Source organism: Drosophila simulans, chromosome 2R (assembly GCF_016746395.2).
Source record: "Drosophila simulans strain w501 chromosome 2R, Prin_Dsim_3.1, whole genome shotgun sequence".
NCBI classification, from domain to species: domain Eukaryota; kingdom Metazoa; phylum Arthropoda; class Insecta; order Diptera; family Drosophilidae; genus Drosophila; species Drosophila simulans.
In genome coordinates, this window is record NC_052521.2 from 21,514,904 (window position 1) to 21,531,233 (window position 16,330).

Sequence of the window (16,330 nt, forward strand, 5' to 3'; positions counted from 1 at the left end):
AAACAAACTAAACTCGCTGGAGAGGCAATGTAAGTGGCTGTCTTACTGTAAAATCCCAAATAAGAAGACTTTACTCGTTGAGTTTTTGTAAGAAACTGATTTTATTTGGAAATATCTTCGGTTTAACTAGGTGACATGAGAATCGCATCTTAAAGTAAATGGCCTACGCAGAGGCCTAAGTAAATAGTCCCCGCCTTATCGAGGTCCCACGCTCGGGCACATCTGCCTATCTTGAGCGGCGAGGACCTTATCTGTGGTCTCCCGCTAAGGGACTATTTTAGGAGGCGGGGAACGATCTCAAGTGACTGACTCATGTAGTGTGCACATGTTTTTGAGCAATGCACCCATGTCGCCTTAGATAACAAAATCCTAAATATAATTTATCGCTCTCGATTCATTTACATAAGATATGAACGGAGCCCAAAATTGTAAGTCTTTAAATATATTCGTGTTCATGTGTGAACATTCTGCCAAAGGGCCAGCAAAGCTGAGATGTACATTAGTATATTAGTTGCATTTATAACAGCAGTGGACTGTATTTATTTGATATATGTTCATTTATTTTGCAACTAAGATTTCAATGGGCCTAGTTTTTCTGGCTTTTAATTTTATTGGATTACAATTATGGTTTATATTATTTTTAATTCAACAATTTGTACTCAATTAACTTATTTTAAACATTTTGCTTTTTCTATGTAGAAGTACATTTTCTATTAAACAACGATATAGTGGACTGTATATTTTTATTTGTTATATTATTTTATTGTTTATTTACTATTGATATTTATAGTACTGGCAACGGACCTGCAAAGGTTATTGCTTGCATTCTTTGTTGCACAGCACATTTCCGTATGAAATATATTATTAATACTATCATTAGTATTAAAGCAATAATTAATCCAGCATGTCCGGAAATATGATGGAAATGTAAATCTTTCAATTTTTGATGGTTCTCTTTCATAAATTTAATTTCATTATTCAATCGTTCAAATTCCTCAGTATGATTTAATATTGATAGTTTCAGCGGATCCCAAATAATCTTCGGCACTTCACTAACTTCTCCTATATAAGGTGTTGATAATAATTCTTCACTTTCGGACTGAATGTTATGGTGGGCAACTAGAATTTTATCGTCGGTTCTTGCCGTACAATATGGCGCAATGCTTAAAACTCCTTGCTGAGGCAAATCAAACAATTCAATTTGAGAGCCAGTACATTGCAGACGGACTTTTGAATTCGCAGGAACCTTAAATAAATCATTTTGAGGTTCCCATTTTAGTCCTAAAGTTTTAACACATTCATTTTCGATAATATTGAGAACCTTATTGTCCCCTGTGTCCTCCACAGTGGTTAATATTTTGGAATTGTTGGAAATCCATTTCCTTAAGTTGAATCCAACTTTCTGCAATTCATGGAGAATTAATGTTATTAATTTATTAGCTTCTTCTACCGAATCAGCTCCAGTCATTAGGTCATCCATATAGAAATCATTCCTAATTATTGCACTAATAACTTGGTTTTTACATTTATCTGCAATATCTACCAGAACCCTGGTAGCCAAATATGGTGCAGATGCAGTTCCGTAAGTGACTGTGGTTAATTTATATGTTTTAATTTTTTCTTTTGGAGAATTTCTCCATAAAATATATTGATATTTTTGATCATTATTATCTATTTTAATTTGTCGGTACATCTTTTCAATGTCTGCCGAAACAACAAATTCCCATTTTCTCCATTTAATAATAATGTCAAAAATATCTTTTTGAACTCGTGGCCCAACCCACATTATGTCGTTCAAACTTTTGTTATTCGTAGTTTTTGCTGAAGCATCAAAAACTACTCTCAATTTGGTCGTAAGGCTTGAATCTCTAATCACTGCCTGGTGCGGTAAAAAATATTTGCCTTCATCACTCACTTCAATCATGTGTCCTAAATCCATGTATTCATTCATGAATTTAGTGTAGTCAACCTTAAGTTTTTCATTTCTTTTTAGTTTTTTCTCCAGATTCATGTAACGAGCTATCGCTTGTTTCTTTGAATCTCCTAAGGTGACATCCTCCTTGAATGGAATTGACACAATGTATCGCCCATCTGAATCTTTTTTTGTCGTTTTGATAAATTTATTTTCACAGATTTCAGACTCGATATCATCTTTTTCTTCTTCTTCCACTTCCCAGTAGCGATCTAACTCTTTTATTTCTATTGTTGTGGCTACAATGGTTTCTTTTCCTTTGGATTTTTTACATCCAGAAACTATCCACCCGAAATCAGTTTTTTGCCCAAGGAGACCGTCTATTTTTATAACTCCATTTTGCAGAATGTGAGTATATACGTCTGCTCCAATGATTAGATCAATGCGACCCGGTTTATTAAAATCGGGGTCGGCTAATTTAAAGTTCTTCCATTTTTTCTGATCAACATTAATCGTGTTGACTGGAAGTGCCTTCATAAGTTTTGGGAGAATAATTGCTTCAATTTCTAAATTTTTCGGAGAATTTCTTATCGAAATAACCGCTTTGTGCTTGGAGATGCACGTTCCTGTGGAAGATACTCCACTTATTTCAGTATGAGACCGAAATTTTTTCAATTTTAGAATCTGTGCAGACTCTTCTGAAATAATTGTGCTTTGAGAGCCACTATCAATCAATGCTCTTAATTGTTCAAAGCCTCCATACCTCGACTTTACTTGAATCAAGGCCGTGGCCAACAAGGCTTGACCTGTTGTTCTACACGTATTCACTTTTTCTGGATTATGACCTGCAAAGTGAAGTAACGTGTGGTGAGGTTTACGACAAGTCGAACAAAGCTGCTCGCTTATACATTTTTTACCAAACGGATGCCTTAGACATCTTAGGCAAATCCCATTTTTTCTTACCCAGTCAGACCGTTCTGCTGGATTCATTATTTTAAATTTATGGCATTGAATTAAATAATGCCCTGGTAGTTTGCAATATGCACAATTGTCACTATAATTTTTATTCTTGTTATTATTAATCATTTTCTTTACAGGTTTTACTTCCTGTGAGAATGATGATATAGAATTGAGCCTTTGCTCTAAAAAGTCCATGACATCAGAAAGTGCCTGTATTTCTTTTGTCTTTTTAACATGGCTTTCATATAAATTGAGTGATTCTTTATTGAATTTCCGAAGAATTATGTGAGCGAAAATTGCATCCACATCTTCTGGTAATTGTGCCTTTAATTTTATAATATAAATTGACTCGTTAATCGTGTCAATAAATGTCTTTATTTGCTTATTGGATTCTAAATTTAAATTTGGCATATCCATAAGCCTATTCATATGATCTGAGAATATGTTTCTTTTATTCTCATATCGCTTGGTCAAAAACTCCCAAGTGGCTTCATAATTTTCTCCAGAGCCGAGCAGTAAATGAGTAACCACATTTCTGGCTTCTCCTTTTAATGCTGACTTTAGATAATTAAATTTGAGAGAAGGACTGAGATCCTCTCTCACATGTATGAGCTCTGTAAAGAGTTCATTAAAAAGATCCCATTCTTTGGAATCACCAAAGAAAGTGGGAATCTGTATTTTAGGCAGGGTTGGTAACTCCTCCGCCTTAACAACCGTCGACATTTCAGCTTTATTTATTGTGCCACTGAGTCGACTATTAATGGCTGTAAGAATATTTTGTTTGTCAAATTCAAGTTCGCTAATTTCTTCTTCGAATAGCGAGCTCTCAAAATGACTATTCACCTGTTCAATCAGGTTATCTATTTTATGCCATAAAAATTCAATTTTATTTTTCCTTATTTTAAGGAAATCTGGACTACTGTCTATTAGTTTAGACGTATCTTCTAGATATACTCGAAATTGGCCAACATTATTTCGAAATGCCTGCTCTACTTTTAGAGCGTTGTTTTGTGCTATACCCTCTTTTTCAGGGTGACCACACATTTCAAGGTTTAATGTAGGGGGAGGGTTTGATTTAGGGACAGTGTTTGATTTAGGGAAAGTGTTTTCTACCGACTCGCCCTTAATTTTTTCATTTTTATTTTTAATTTTTTCTAACACCATCATTATTAATTCATACTGCTTCGCGTTAAAATATTCATGATCGACAACGCCGATCTTTAACAAATTGCTATGATTAGCAATGAAACATTTTTGAAGCTCATTTAATTTTAGAATTTCTACATCTGTTAATGTTGGTTTTACTTCCAACTTTCTAATTTCCAAAATAATTTCGGACTGCTTCTTAAGGAATTGAATAGTCTTTTCTGACATCATTTTGAAAATTTTTTGTAATTTCTTAATATATATAGTACGTGTATATGTATTTTATATGTATTTATATATATATGTGTGTTTGGATAAACAGAAAATTCTTGTTTTGACTTAGCTGATGTCGTTGTTGTTGCTGCTGCTGTTGCTACTGCTGTTGCTGCTTCTGCTGCTGCTGTTGTTGCTGCTTCTGCTGCTGGTAGAGGCTCCTTTGAATTTGACTTCCTTCTCTTCTTTAAGGCTCCGTCGATGTTTAAAGATGATTTTTTTTTTTTATTTGGCACGTTTTATTATTTTTGTAGTCCAGTCAGATTTTTTGTTTTTTAGCCATTTATTTCGGCATTTATGCTCTTTTGGCATATACACTGCACTCTATTTATGAGCTGATTTAATGCTATTAGAGCATTTATAAGGCACTGTTTTCAGGCACTTTTTATTTAATTTATGCTCTTATGGCATATACACTGCACTCTATTTATGAGCTGATTTAATGCTATTAGAGCATTTATAAGGCACTTTTGTTATGCACTTTTTAATTTCACAATTGCTGATGTATGGCCTCAAGCACGCCTTACCACAATTTATAATGGTACACAAAGCAACCTTTAGCTATAGACTATAAGGTGCTTGTTTTAAAACATAAAAGATTCTTTTGTATCTTTTTGCTTTTTATATTTATACTCTGTTCCTTACCTTTGGTAGGGGGAAACAAGAGTCACTTATTTTTGCTACCTTTAGCTGTAAGATGCTTAAAGGAGCTGGCCTTTCTCTGAGTTCCTTACCTTTGGTAGGGGGAAACTGCAGAGTCGATTAAAGGCTCGATTGACCAAATGTAAAATCCCAAATAAGAAGACTTTACTCGTTGAGTTTTTGTAAGAAACTGATTTTATTTGGAAATATCTTCGGTTTAACTAGGTGACATGAGAATCGCATCTTAAAGTAAATGGCCTACGCAGAGGCCTAAGTAAATAGTCCCCGCCTTATCGAGGTCCCACGCTCGGGCACATCTGCCTATCTTGAGCGGCGAGGACCTTATCTGTGGTCTCCCGCTAAGGGACTATTTTAGGAGGCGGGGAACGATCTCAAGTGACTGACTCATGTAGTGTGCACATGTTTTTGAGCAATGCACCCATGTCGCCTTAGATAACAAAATCCTAAATATAATTTATCGCTCTCGATTCATTTACATAAGATATGAACGGAGCCCAAAATTGTAAGTCTTTAAATATATTCGTGTTCATGTGTGAACACTTACGATTGCCTTTCCCCGAGCACGAAAACGGTTGAGTAATGCATTGTACAGGGCGTTCTCTATCTTAGAGCAGTTATTACTTAGAAAGCATTTTACCAAATTTCACTTGACTTACAGCTGAGCTAGTTAACGCTTACGAACTAAGGCTAGGGCTCGATTGCTAACACCATCGATGGCCCAACAACTAGAATACTTAGGTTCACTATGTGCTTGCAAAGCAATCAGAAACTAGATCAAACGTTGGGTTCCTCGCTCTCCTCCCTTTTCGAATTGGAGCACTATGCACGGGAGTCCTGCAAAATGGCTGCTTTGCAGGACTCCGGTGTAGACTGGAGGCTCCCCTAGACCAGCCACTCGCTGGCCAGCGGGAACTTGAGCGGCTGGCAGCTGCTGAGTCGCAGCGAGCAGTTATTGTCCTCGGCAGCAAGTGGGATCCTGGTGGTCGCCATGGGATTGCTCTGCACCGAGCAGAGGCTTAAACTATGGCTGTGCGACTGCCTAAGACTAGAGCTAATGATATCGCTGCTGATCCGATGCTGATGATGATGATGATGTTGGTGGTTCCGGCTCCGATACTGATCCTCCGACGGGCAGGAGTGGTTGCAGTTGAGATTGGTTGAGTGGAAGGCGGCCTGGCAGCTCCTTCCCTCGGCCCCTGAGGTTGTTGGTGACAAGCTGTTGCTGTTGCTGCTGCAGTTGAGGTTGTAGATCTTGATGCTCGTGCAGCTGGTGCGGATGTTGAGGTGTACCTGGGCGTGGTCATGTCACACCGAGGTGCCCTGCTGGCCGGGCACCACCGATCCGCAGCTGTCCTCCGGCTGGAAGGACTCCTGCAGCCTCTGGCGGCAGCCGCCCTTCGAGGCGAAGAAGAACTTGTAGATGATGTACATGGGGATGCAGAGCACCGACGAGCAGGTGACCGCCCAGCCCACCTGGTAGCTCCAGTCCGGGTAGTAGTACTCCTCGCCGAGCATCTCCTTGTAGCCCATGATGGAGAAAATGAATATGGTCTGTGGGAAGTGCGAGGTTACTATCTTAGCTTATCCATGACCCTATCCCATCTCCTTACCAGCAGGAACACAGGACTGATGTACGTCCAGCAGATCCGCCAGAATAAGCCTGGCTTGCTGCCCAGCATCTGTTCCACGTCCGAGCTGAAGCGGTCCACTCCGTAGAACCAAAAGACTCCGGCTGCCTCCACGAAGACCACAAAAAGAATGGCCAACCCGGGTCCGTAGACGTTCAGGAAGTTGACCAGCACCACGCCACCCTAAAGGAAATGGGGTTTATTAAATTCCTTATAAGAAGGGGTAGAGCTGTAACCTATTCCTCATACACACGTTGGAATAAGTTAGAATTCCCTATCATAGCAATCAGATCCACTCAACAGAATCTCTCTTAACTGGCACTGATTAATGGCTGAGGCCTGAGCTATTGAATAGCTTGATCCCTTGACCGATACTGGTCACTCCGAGCGGAGTGGCCAAGTGACCAGGACAGGCAGGAATAGAGGAGGCAGCGAATTACAATTTCAAATGTAATCAGACAAAGTGGCGGGAGGAAGAACACGGTGGTGGTTGCTTGACCGGGTGAAGGCAAACAAGACCAACCGTCTTGACAGGTGATAAAAATGCAGGAGAGGGAGGGAGTGAGTGTGTGGAGATAAACTGGCGGACGATAAAAAGCACTTAACACGGCCATCCATCGACTCCTAGCTGGCATATTTGAACAGGGGCTGCCATCAGCCAGATGGAGCGTTAAATGGGCCAGTCGGACATGCATGCATATGTATGGCGAGTGCTTAGGAGTTAATTAACCGAATCCCAGTCGAGTACTCACGTAGGTCATCGTGGGCAGGGCGCACAGGAAGATGAAGGCCAGGAGGAGCAGGACGAACAGCTCCCTGCGCCTGCCAATCACCCGCGGATACTCGTCGCACAGCGCTGTTATCATCGCCTCCAATCCGCCAAAGGTGCTGTCCAGTCCCAGGGTAATCAGCATCAGGAAGAAGATGATGCTCCAGAACACCGAGCCACTCATCGTGGCTATGGCCTCCGGATAGACGATGAACACCAGCCCCGGACCCTCCAGGCCTACCTTGTCGATGGAGGTCTTCTGGACGTAGGCCATGTACCTTTATGGGATGAAGTGACATTAAACGATTTCAGATCTATAAGTTCTAAGCTCTAGTTATTGAGGTACTTAAAATCTGAAAGACCCTTTGAAGAGAAGCTATTGAGAACTCACCCCAAAACGGAGAAGATGACAAAGCCGGCCAGGAAACTGGTCAGGCAGTTGATGCTGCTGGTGATGAGGGCATCGCGATAGCAGTTGTTGTTGAACTTGTTGTAGCTGGACAGGGCCAGCAGGGTTCCGAATCCGGGGCCCAGGGAGAAGAATATCTGGGATGCGGCGTCGATCCAGACCTTGGAGTTCTTCAGCTTGTGCCACTCCGGGGTCAGGTAGTACTTGATGCCCTCGTCCGCGCCGGGCAGGGAAACTCCTCTAACCAGCAGGATGATTAGCACCACGTAGGGAGCCAGAGCGGTGACCCACACAACCTTTCCGGCACTGCGCACTCCCTTCCACAGGGAGAAGTAGACCAGGACAAAGACCCCGAAGACGCAGAGTGCCAGCGTGGGCTTCACCGGCCCCATGAAGTCCAGCCCGTTGCCCTTGTAGCTCTCCAGAACCTTCCGCCTGCAAGTCAGTCGCTTAAGGACACGAATTTAAGGATATGGTGTAGGGGTACCCACTCGAAGAACTCCTTGGCCGGCGAGGTGGCCAGTTCCGTGAAGTTCTCACTGGTCACCTGCATGCAGTTCTCCGTGTTCCAGGGATTATCGCACGACGTCCACGGCAACTTGGATGTGAACGAGGCGAAGAGGTAGTACACCGCCCACCCGATAATCGTGTTGTAGTACATGCCCATATAAATGTCGATTAGGCAGATCGCATAGCCCACGCCTGCAAGTTTGGAGCGCATTGTGTGTTAAGTGCTCAGTAAGGACCTTTAAACTTCCCTGGGAACGCAAGGATCTGTCCCCGAGTCCCCAACGAATCTCCTAATTGTTCCGCCTAACAAGGCTGCGAGTTGGAAGCCAACAACAGGTTGCTCCCGAAGCCAGCCCAACTTGGCCTAGGAGCACCAATATCTCTGATTGAAAACGGCCAACGGAGAATCGGCAAAGAAATTGGAATATTCCCGCGTGACAATTCGCAGTTTCAGCTTTTGTACAAACCACCCTCAGAGGTTCGCCCGTCACTTATGAGGCCAATAAGACACGTCACGTGATTTCCCCCCCTAAGTTTTCCACTCGCCTGGCTTTCCGCCCTTTCTTTCCGGCGCTTTTCATTTCGAGTCGCTCGGCAAAAGGTTGCCAAAGCAAACACTTGTTGAGCAAATGATGACTGCCGCAAAGTGGTGTTTGCTCTTGGACTTTTTACGACGATGGTATGGAGGAGCTGGGTGGAGAGGGATTTGGCCTAGACAAAGTGACTTGGCAGAAGTTAGAAGTCTCTAAGCGAGCGCAGATCCCTAGGAGCAGCAGCAGCCCATGCATTTTGTTTGTCACCTAATGGAATTATCAACTCGATATGCAAAACTTTGAATAGGACTTCCCCTCCAGTGGTTGGCTGGCTGTCTTTTCATCGCTGGTGTAAATCAATTTGGAGCAATTTAATTAGGGCCTTGAGCCCGGATGAATGTCCTGATTTGGGCCTTGTGCGTTCCGCCTGAATGACTCGTTAATTGTTGCAACAAACGGGTGCCTCTTATCCGTTTCGCCGCTTGATAATGTCGCCGGCACACACAATGAATGGCTCCTTTTTTGAAAGGCCCCAAACTTTGCTCCTTTGAGGTCCTGCGCCCACAAGTGCGGGTGTCCTCGCAGCCTGGCTGAGACAATAATGCTCGGCCGAGCGTGAAATATCAGACATCAACAACACACGAGCTCATGCTCCGTACGCTTTTCGCAGGGCCACGCTGCGTATACTTAATTTCTCATTACAAATTGCTGGAGCCGCAGGCGAAATCAGTGCGCAAATATTAAATGGCCTATGGATTCCAATATGCAATCACGTTTTTACGTCCTGCGACTAAAACTCAATATTTGAAATTCATTTAAATTGCCATTTAATCCGGAATATGTTCGCAAGCCCCAGGCGCATCCATGTTTATTTGCCCATCATCTTTCAAGACCCACATGTTTACAGTACTTTTGCTAGAGAAGCAACTTCCAGTTTTTACACTCACCTTTTAGGGCCGGACAGATGCGCTTCCAGATGCTGAGGCAGCCACAGCGGTGGAACTGGCCCAGCGCCAGCTCCATGTAGAACAGGGGCAGTCCACCGAAGATGAGGAAGAGGCAGTAGGGCACCAGGAAGGCGCCGCCTCCGTTCTGATAGCAGATGTACGGGAAGCGCCACACGTTGCCCAGATCCACCGCGAACCCAATCACGGCCAGAAGGAACTCTGCCTTCTGTCCCCAGGTCTCCCTGGTCCTCTCCGTCACGGAGACCACCAGAATGCGCTGAATGGGACACAAACATGATAATATACATACATGAAATATATATCTCGGATCATCCGACAATCCGTCCATCCTTTAATTGGATTTGAATTGGTGCTTATAATGGTTAAGTCAGGGGAACTCACCTCGTTGTTGGCCAGTTTGGGGGCCAGTGGATCGGTGACCTTGGCGGGCGTCGTGTGGTCGCCATCGTCCTCGTTGGAGTCGTCCTCGTTGTTCGGCGACTCCTTGTCGTCGCTCCAGGGCGCGGGGTTCGAGCGGCCCGTCGTGGCAGCTGCTCCTCCGAAATCGGAGCTCCCGCTGCGGTCCATCTTGTGGTGCGGGGGGCGTGACAGGGGCGGGGGCGCGGTGCCTGGAGGCGTGGCAGTGTACGCCGATCGCGGCACGAGCTTAGCCAGCCGAACTCTGGATCTGCACTCAGTCCGGGGCCAGAAAAAGCGAAATCTGCGCTCCACTTGCCTGCTCTTCCCTGCTCTTCACTGCTCCTCGCCCACCTGCTGTCCCTAGCTTTTCCGACTTCCCGCTTTTCCGGCCCGTTTAGCGCTGTGGTCGTGGAAATTGCATTTTCCCACGGCTGCTCACATGCTGGCCTCGCTGAATCGACTGGCAATTAACTGCAACCGGAGTTAAGCAATCGCATTAAATGGGGCTGCACTAACGATGGCCATTTGTTTCTCCCCAAGGGAGGCATGCAAAGCAGCAGATTTTGCACTGATTTCCGACCGATTTGGGATGCTCAATAAAGTGGTTAAAAAATATTTAAATGCTGCGGTCAGGGGCATTTAAAGCCGCTGCCATGGCCTCCAAAGAAATATTCAATGCCAATGTAGTAAAATATTGCGATTTCGCTTAACTACTTTCGGGGCTTATCCTTGGTTTACACTTTAAATTGCGAATTGTACACCACGGCGTATGCTTAACGAGACTCATGAGTTTTTGATGCAGCCTTGATCTTCATCTTAACCCCTTTCCATACTCTCAAACGCTTTAATTGCCATTTAATTGTGGCCCACACGCGAAGCCAAGCAGCAGATAAGATGAAGAAAGTGGCCACATGTGCCGACGGAATTTCCTAATGAGAGCGTTCTGATAACACGAGTGCTAAAAATACGACCCGAAAAGCGAAACTCAAAACAATTAAAGGCCACTTAGAGATATGGAGTTGTTCTCCAGATGCTCCACATCAGATATTTAAACAAATGGAAGTCTGATTGATATTAAAAATGTTTCAAGCCTAACACTTTTTCTAAATTAATCGCTTTTTTAACTAAACTATTCGTTCAAAAAACACAGTTTTTAGAAACTATTACAATGGAATGAGGGGGTTTAGACTTACTTATAGAAAGATATGTTCCTTGATTGAAATGATTTAAATTGTTACACTTTGAATTAAGCACTTTGCACAACTTCCAAGGCACTTCACTTCTCAGGTTTCAGGTGCTCCTGGCTTCCATGCGTCCGACTTGAGAGACGCGCGCCGCTCCTTTGGGCCAACTGGTGAGTCCTGCTGCCGGATGGCTCCTTTTATACGCTGGATGCGCAGGCGGGCGCCGATTTGTCGTCGGCAGGCCGAGTGTCCTTCGGCTGTGGCCACCGCGTCCTCTGGGGTTGGGGGCTCCGAAGTTGGCGCTCGACAGGTGGCAAAGCGTAACTTAAATTGCGGCAAACTGTTGCTCATCGAACGAGTTGATTGAGCGCCCGCCCCGCCCCCTGCCTCCGCACAAGTGGACGCTGCTGTGGGCGTGGCCCATTAGGAGCGCCTAGTTTGCCACATTACTATCCTGACCAGTCGATTGACAGGCTCCGAGCACAAGTTGCGTTTGACTAATTCAGTTTCGAGTTGGTATGGATAATTGCGTAAAAGCATATATGGTAAATGTTCTAACTTTGAAGTTCACCACTTCTCACTTGACAATTAGATGGTCGACTTCATCAAAGAGGTTTAACAATAATATATCTTGATTCGCGTGGAGCGGATTTCCAGTTGTGTTTACCCGACGAAGAGCCGGAGCAATATGATTTTGAAACTCGTGATGCTGCCAGTTGATCACTCGATTTTACTGCGGTGATTAGGCGCTTTTTAGCGTCGAACTGAACTTTTTTTTGCTTATTTATTTGCTAATTATTATTATTGCGAGCGTGGCGCGCACACTCGACTCGGATTGCCAAGTGGGCAAGTCACTAATTCCGCGTAATTGCGAATCGCCAGCGGCACTGAAAATCGTGGATGGGTGCGAAGGGGGCTACGATCATCTGGACTCCAGATGGGCAGCACACGTTCTCAGTGCTTGGGGTAGGCGGAGCAGACAGACTGATTACTCTGCTGTTAGACAGAGTGTCTGTGACGCGGAGCGATACCTGCGCACTGGAGCACCCTGGGCAGTGTACACCATTGGATTGGACCCGACCTCCAACGGCGGCGGATCATCGCTGGGTGTGCGTTGCTGAACTATTTTGCCGCAAGCCGGGCTTACATAACTGAAACCCGACATCGAATTTCCTAGCCAAGCCGCAAACTACGTCATTGGCTCCACAATCAACTGCAGCAAACGGTGGGCGCGATTTTTGAATGGATTCGCGGCGCTGTGCTATCGCATCGTGTGGTAAGTACCGAATTCAATCAATATATAGGGTTATAAATGAAGCTAGTCCGCGTAAATGCTTACTTCCAAGTATCACTTCGAAATCAAATTTGAAATGCGCGCGCACTTTGGTGTTGTCTTCATACAAGTTTGACTGTACTGCACTTTCGAATTCAGTATTTTTCACTCTTTAGTATTTTTTCATGGAATTCAGTGGGTCACCCTAGGTTGCCATTCGCACAAATGCGTTGGCAAAACAAATAGTTTGTTGTTGATTTTTTAGATCTTAGGAAACACAATTAATAACGTAAATTAATAAGGAAATGCGCTTGACAAAGCTGTGGCAGAACGGCTCGCCCGGCGAACGCCACCTGAGCACTTACTTTTGCTTTGCGGCGGTGCGTCTGCTGCTCGTCTTTGTGCCCCAACTGGGCTACGTGCATCCGGATGAGTTCTTCCAGAGCGTGGAGGTGATGACTGGTGAGGATTGGCTGTTGCAGTGTGCTTCGGCAAACGTAACTAATGCTCCACTTCACAGGTGATCACTTCCGGTTGGAGCACACGCGCACCTGGGAGTTCAACAACTCCCTGCCGGTGAGATCAATCGTTCTGCCCTTCGCTCTGCTCCGGATTCCCTGGAGCTTCTACGAGTTCGTTGCCGAGTGCCTGAAGGCCTGGTGGCAACTGGAACTGCTGGGCACCTACGCGTACGTGGTGTTCCCCCGGCTGATTTACACTCTGATCTCCTTTAGCAACGACTACTGCTTGTTCCGCATTTGCCGGTTGTATGGACTCCGATTCGAGATACGCCTCTTGGCCATGGGTAGCTCCTGGATTCTTCTCGTCTTCGGCACCCGCACCTTCTCCAACAGCCTGGAAATGGCCATGTGCTCCTGGCTGCTCTGCTTGGTATCGGAATGCATGTTGCGCACGAACACGGTGGTGTACAAAAAGGAGTTCCTCGAAGAGAAGTACGACAAGGCAGAGTCCATTAGCGAAAGAGTGCGCATTTGGAAGCTGAAGAACTCCCTGCCGGCGCACAATCTGCAGCATCTTATGGCCATGTCAACCATTTGCGTAGCTGGCGTGTTCAATAGACCTACATTCCTGCTCTTTGGAGCACCCATGGTCTTCTTTTGGCTGCTGCGAGGCATGGGCACCAGAAGCATCACCTTCAGGGACTTTAATCTGCGCATTGCTCTCTTCTGCTTGTGCGCCCTGCCTGCCCTCGTATTCATTATATTCTGCGACTCGCTGTACTACCAGCACTTGACCCTCGGAGAACTGCACATGATGCACTTGAGCATCGACAACTTCGTCTTCACGCCCTGGAACTTCATTAAAGCCAACCTGGATTCGGCACAGACGGCCAGCCATGGAGTCCACCCATGCTATGTCCACCTGATGGTCAACATGCCAATGCTGTTTAACGTCCTTGCCTTGGCTTCGCTGGGAGCCTTCGCACAGCTGCTGCTCAGATTCTTCCGGGCGGAATATCAGGTGCTGCCGCGCTTCCAGAGCATCGTGTCGTTGATGTCGGGGGCCATATTTGTGCCCCTCTTCTTCCTTTCCCTGATCAACCACCAGGAGCCGCGCTTCCTGCTGCCAGTCACATTCCCCCTTATTCTGCTACATGCGCCAAAACTTATCACAGGATTTAGTGCCAAGTATCCCTTCCAAAAGGACCACCCACTCCTGCGATTGTTCTACGACAAACTGCTTTCGAGCAAAGCTTCTGGTCCCTACTTGCTGAAGATCTGGTACGTAAGCAATGTGGCGCTGACCCTGTTCTTTGGCTTCATCCACCAGGCGGGCGTTTATCCCTTGGCGGCGGACATTTCGCATGTGATTGCCACTAAGCCGGTAGCAACGCACGTTCATCTTATAACATCACACATATACAGCCTGCCTCTGCACCTGATAAACATTCCTAGCTCGAGGGTACTGCACTTTAACCGCCAGACCCACCAGCGATATCGTCGCCCAAGAGACTTTTATATGTACGAGTACGGAGGCCTACCCTTGGATTCCCTGCTGCAGAAGGTAAAACTCATCAGCGGAAGCTGCGAGGTGAAGCAGTCGGGCCCAAGTCGGCGGCGCTACAAACTGTATTTGGCCATTCCGGCGTCACTAAGTGCAGATCTTCACGAGGCTCTAGTGCACTCGAATGCCTCCAGCTACCTTAACTTCGAACTGCTAAAGGTGTTCTATCCACACCTCTCCACGGAGGCGTTCCCTCGCCTTCAGGGCAGGCATCCGTGCGATGTGGATGCTCCTCATTGGGCGCACGATGATCTGCGGGGCACTTGTGCCGCGGAGCAGCTACCAGCGTTTAGCTTTGCCTACCTGAACAAGCAATTCAGCTCCTTCGTCCATCAACTAGGACTGGCGCTCTACGAGATCGATGTGACGCGCAACAAACCGCGGTCTGTAGTACTAAAAAAGGCCTCAATGAAGGAAACCGCGGCGTAGTCTTAACTTCTTGGCCAGTCCAAGTGCCTTATACCAAAGTTCTAGCCTAAGATGAACTATTTATTGTAACTTAACTTACAACTTCCGCGATACAAAATACTCTTGTTAAGCTTGACTTCTGTAAGCATTCTTAATATGTGCACAGCGAACATTTTAAATATGGCTAGTCATTACCAAATATTCTTAAGATTCATTCCATACAAACTAGCATAAGGACAATAATACAGAGTGACCACAGATAAATAGAGCAGCCCAAACTTAAATCCTATCTAAATGGTGAGTTTGATCTTCGCCAGAAAACCACTTAACATGTTCCATCTAACAATCAGTAGCCAGAATCGTAATTCTGTCCATTTCAGTTGTCGAACGCTGGAAAAGAGTAATCCATTTGACACGCCGTTGGCACTTAATTCCCAACAAACATCTGAGGCGTGGGGCGCGGCATCCGCGTTCATTGAACGTTACCCGGCAGAAATCTTGTTGCGGGCGCAATTGTGTTCTGATTTAGATTTTGTGTTTGAGCAGCCTAAGCCGTAAACCCGTTTTGGCAATGAGGCGACAATTGGCCTATAAAATGCTGGACCATTTTGGCCAACAGCATCAGTCACCGACGAACCAACCAAACCAATCCACAAAATCAACATGAAGGTATGTGTCACTTGCCCATTCGGCATCTTCACCCACTAAAGGATACTCCTTGCTCTTCGTCCAGTTCCTCATCTGCTTGGCCCTCTGCATCGCCGCCGCCCAGGCTGGCTTCATCGCCTCTCCGGTGACCACTTATGCCGCTGCTCCAGCATATGCCGCCTCCTACGCTGCTCCCGTGGCTTACAGCGCCCCAGTGGCCACCTATGCCGCCGCCGCTCCAGCCTACTCCACCTACGCCGCCGCCGCTCCTGCCTACTCGACCTACGCCGCCGCCGCCCCTGCTTACTCCACATACGCTGCTGCCGCTCCCGCTTACACCGCCTCGGTGTACAGTGCTCCGGCCTACACCGCTCCTGTGACCACCTATGCTGCTGGTGCCGCATACGCTGCTCCCGTCACCACCTACTCGGCTCCGGCCATCGTCAGCCCCTTCCTGAAGAAGAAGTAAACGCGCATCATCACTGAGCCATCCAAACGATCCGATCAACTAAATAAAACGCCAATCTAAGCAAAATCCTACAACTAAAAATTGAAAACTAGTCAGCTGCAGGGTGGATAACTTTCAGGAGTAAACTGGAACGACCGACGACGGGCCAATTGA

At 45.7% G+C, this 16,330-nt stretch overlaps 2 protein-coding genes across 3 annotated transcripts; one reads left to right on the forward strand and one right to left on the reverse strand.

Moving 5' to 3' along the window:
- Window positions 1-5,534: 5,534 nt before the first annotated feature.
- LOC27207253 (sodium-dependent serotonin transporter) lies at window positions 5,535-12,046 on the reverse strand. Its single transcript, XM_016182977.2, has 8 exons — window positions 11,364-12,046; window positions 10,153-10,641; window positions 9,751-10,027; window positions 8,252-8,462; window positions 7,743-8,195; window positions 7,335-7,629; window positions 6,565-6,765; window positions 5,535-6,505 (listed from the first exon to the last, which is right to left on the reverse strand). The coding sequence occupies exons 2-8, from the start codon at window positions 10,336-10,338 to the stop codon at window positions 6,260-6,262; spliced, it is 1,869 nt and encodes a 622-aa protein (XP_016029453.1). The 5' UTR covers window positions 10,339-10,641; window positions 11,364-12,046; the 3' UTR covers window positions 5,535-6,259.
- A 774-nt stretch (window positions 12,047-12,820) lies between these two features.
- On the forward strand, window positions 12,821-16,258 carry LOC6736051 (GPI mannosyltransferase 4). 2 transcript variants are annotated; one of them, XM_016168888.2, is made up of 3 exons: window positions 12,821-13,089; window positions 13,148-15,035; window positions 15,730-16,258. In XM_016168888.2, exons 1-3 carry the CDS (start codon window positions 12,933-12,935, stop codon window positions 16,175-16,177), a joined length of 2,493 nt encoding a protein of 830 aa, XP_016029456.2. In that variant the 5' UTR covers window positions 12,821-12,932; the 3' UTR covers window positions 16,178-16,258. The 2 variants fall into 2 exon arrangements, with proteins under 2 accessions (XP_016029456.2, XP_039148033.1); XM_039292099.2 differs by lacking the exons at window positions 12,821-13,089; window positions 13,148-15,035 and adding an exon at window positions 15,180-15,729 and having other exon boundaries at window positions 15,794-16,258.
- The last annotated feature ends 72 nt before the right edge of the window (window positions 16,259-16,330 follow it).

What these genes read in the sequence shown, in the direction of transcription:
- LOC27207253 (XM_016182977.2), bottom strand. Translation starts at nt 10,338, where the DNA reads ATGGACCGCAGCGGGAGCTCCGATTTCGGAGGAGCAGCTGCCACGACG. An exon ending in CCAAACTGGCCAACAACGAG is followed by an intron (nt 10,028 to 10,152) that starts GTGAGTTCCCCT and finishes TGTCCCATTCAG; the next exon opens with CGCATTCTGGTGGTCTCCGT. An exon ending in CATCTGTCCGGCCCTAAAAG is followed by an intron (nt 8,463 to 9,750) that starts GTGAGTGTAAAA and finishes CCAAACTTGCAG; the next exon opens with GCGTGGGCTATGCGATCTGC.
- LOC6736051 (XM_016168888.2), top strand. Translation starts at nt 12,933, where the DNA reads ATGCGCTTGACAAAGCTGTGGCAGAACGGCTCGCCCGGCGAACGCCAC. An exon ending in GAGCGTGGAGGTGATGACTG is followed by an intron (nt 13,090 to 13,147) that starts GTGAGGATTGGC and finishes TCCACTTCACAG; the next exon opens with GTGATCACTTCCGGTTGGAG. An exon ending in GTGACGCGCAACAAACCGCG is followed by an intron (nt 15,036 to 15,729) that starts GTCTGTAGTACT and finishes ATCAACATGAAG; the next exon opens with GTATGTGTCACTTGCCCATT.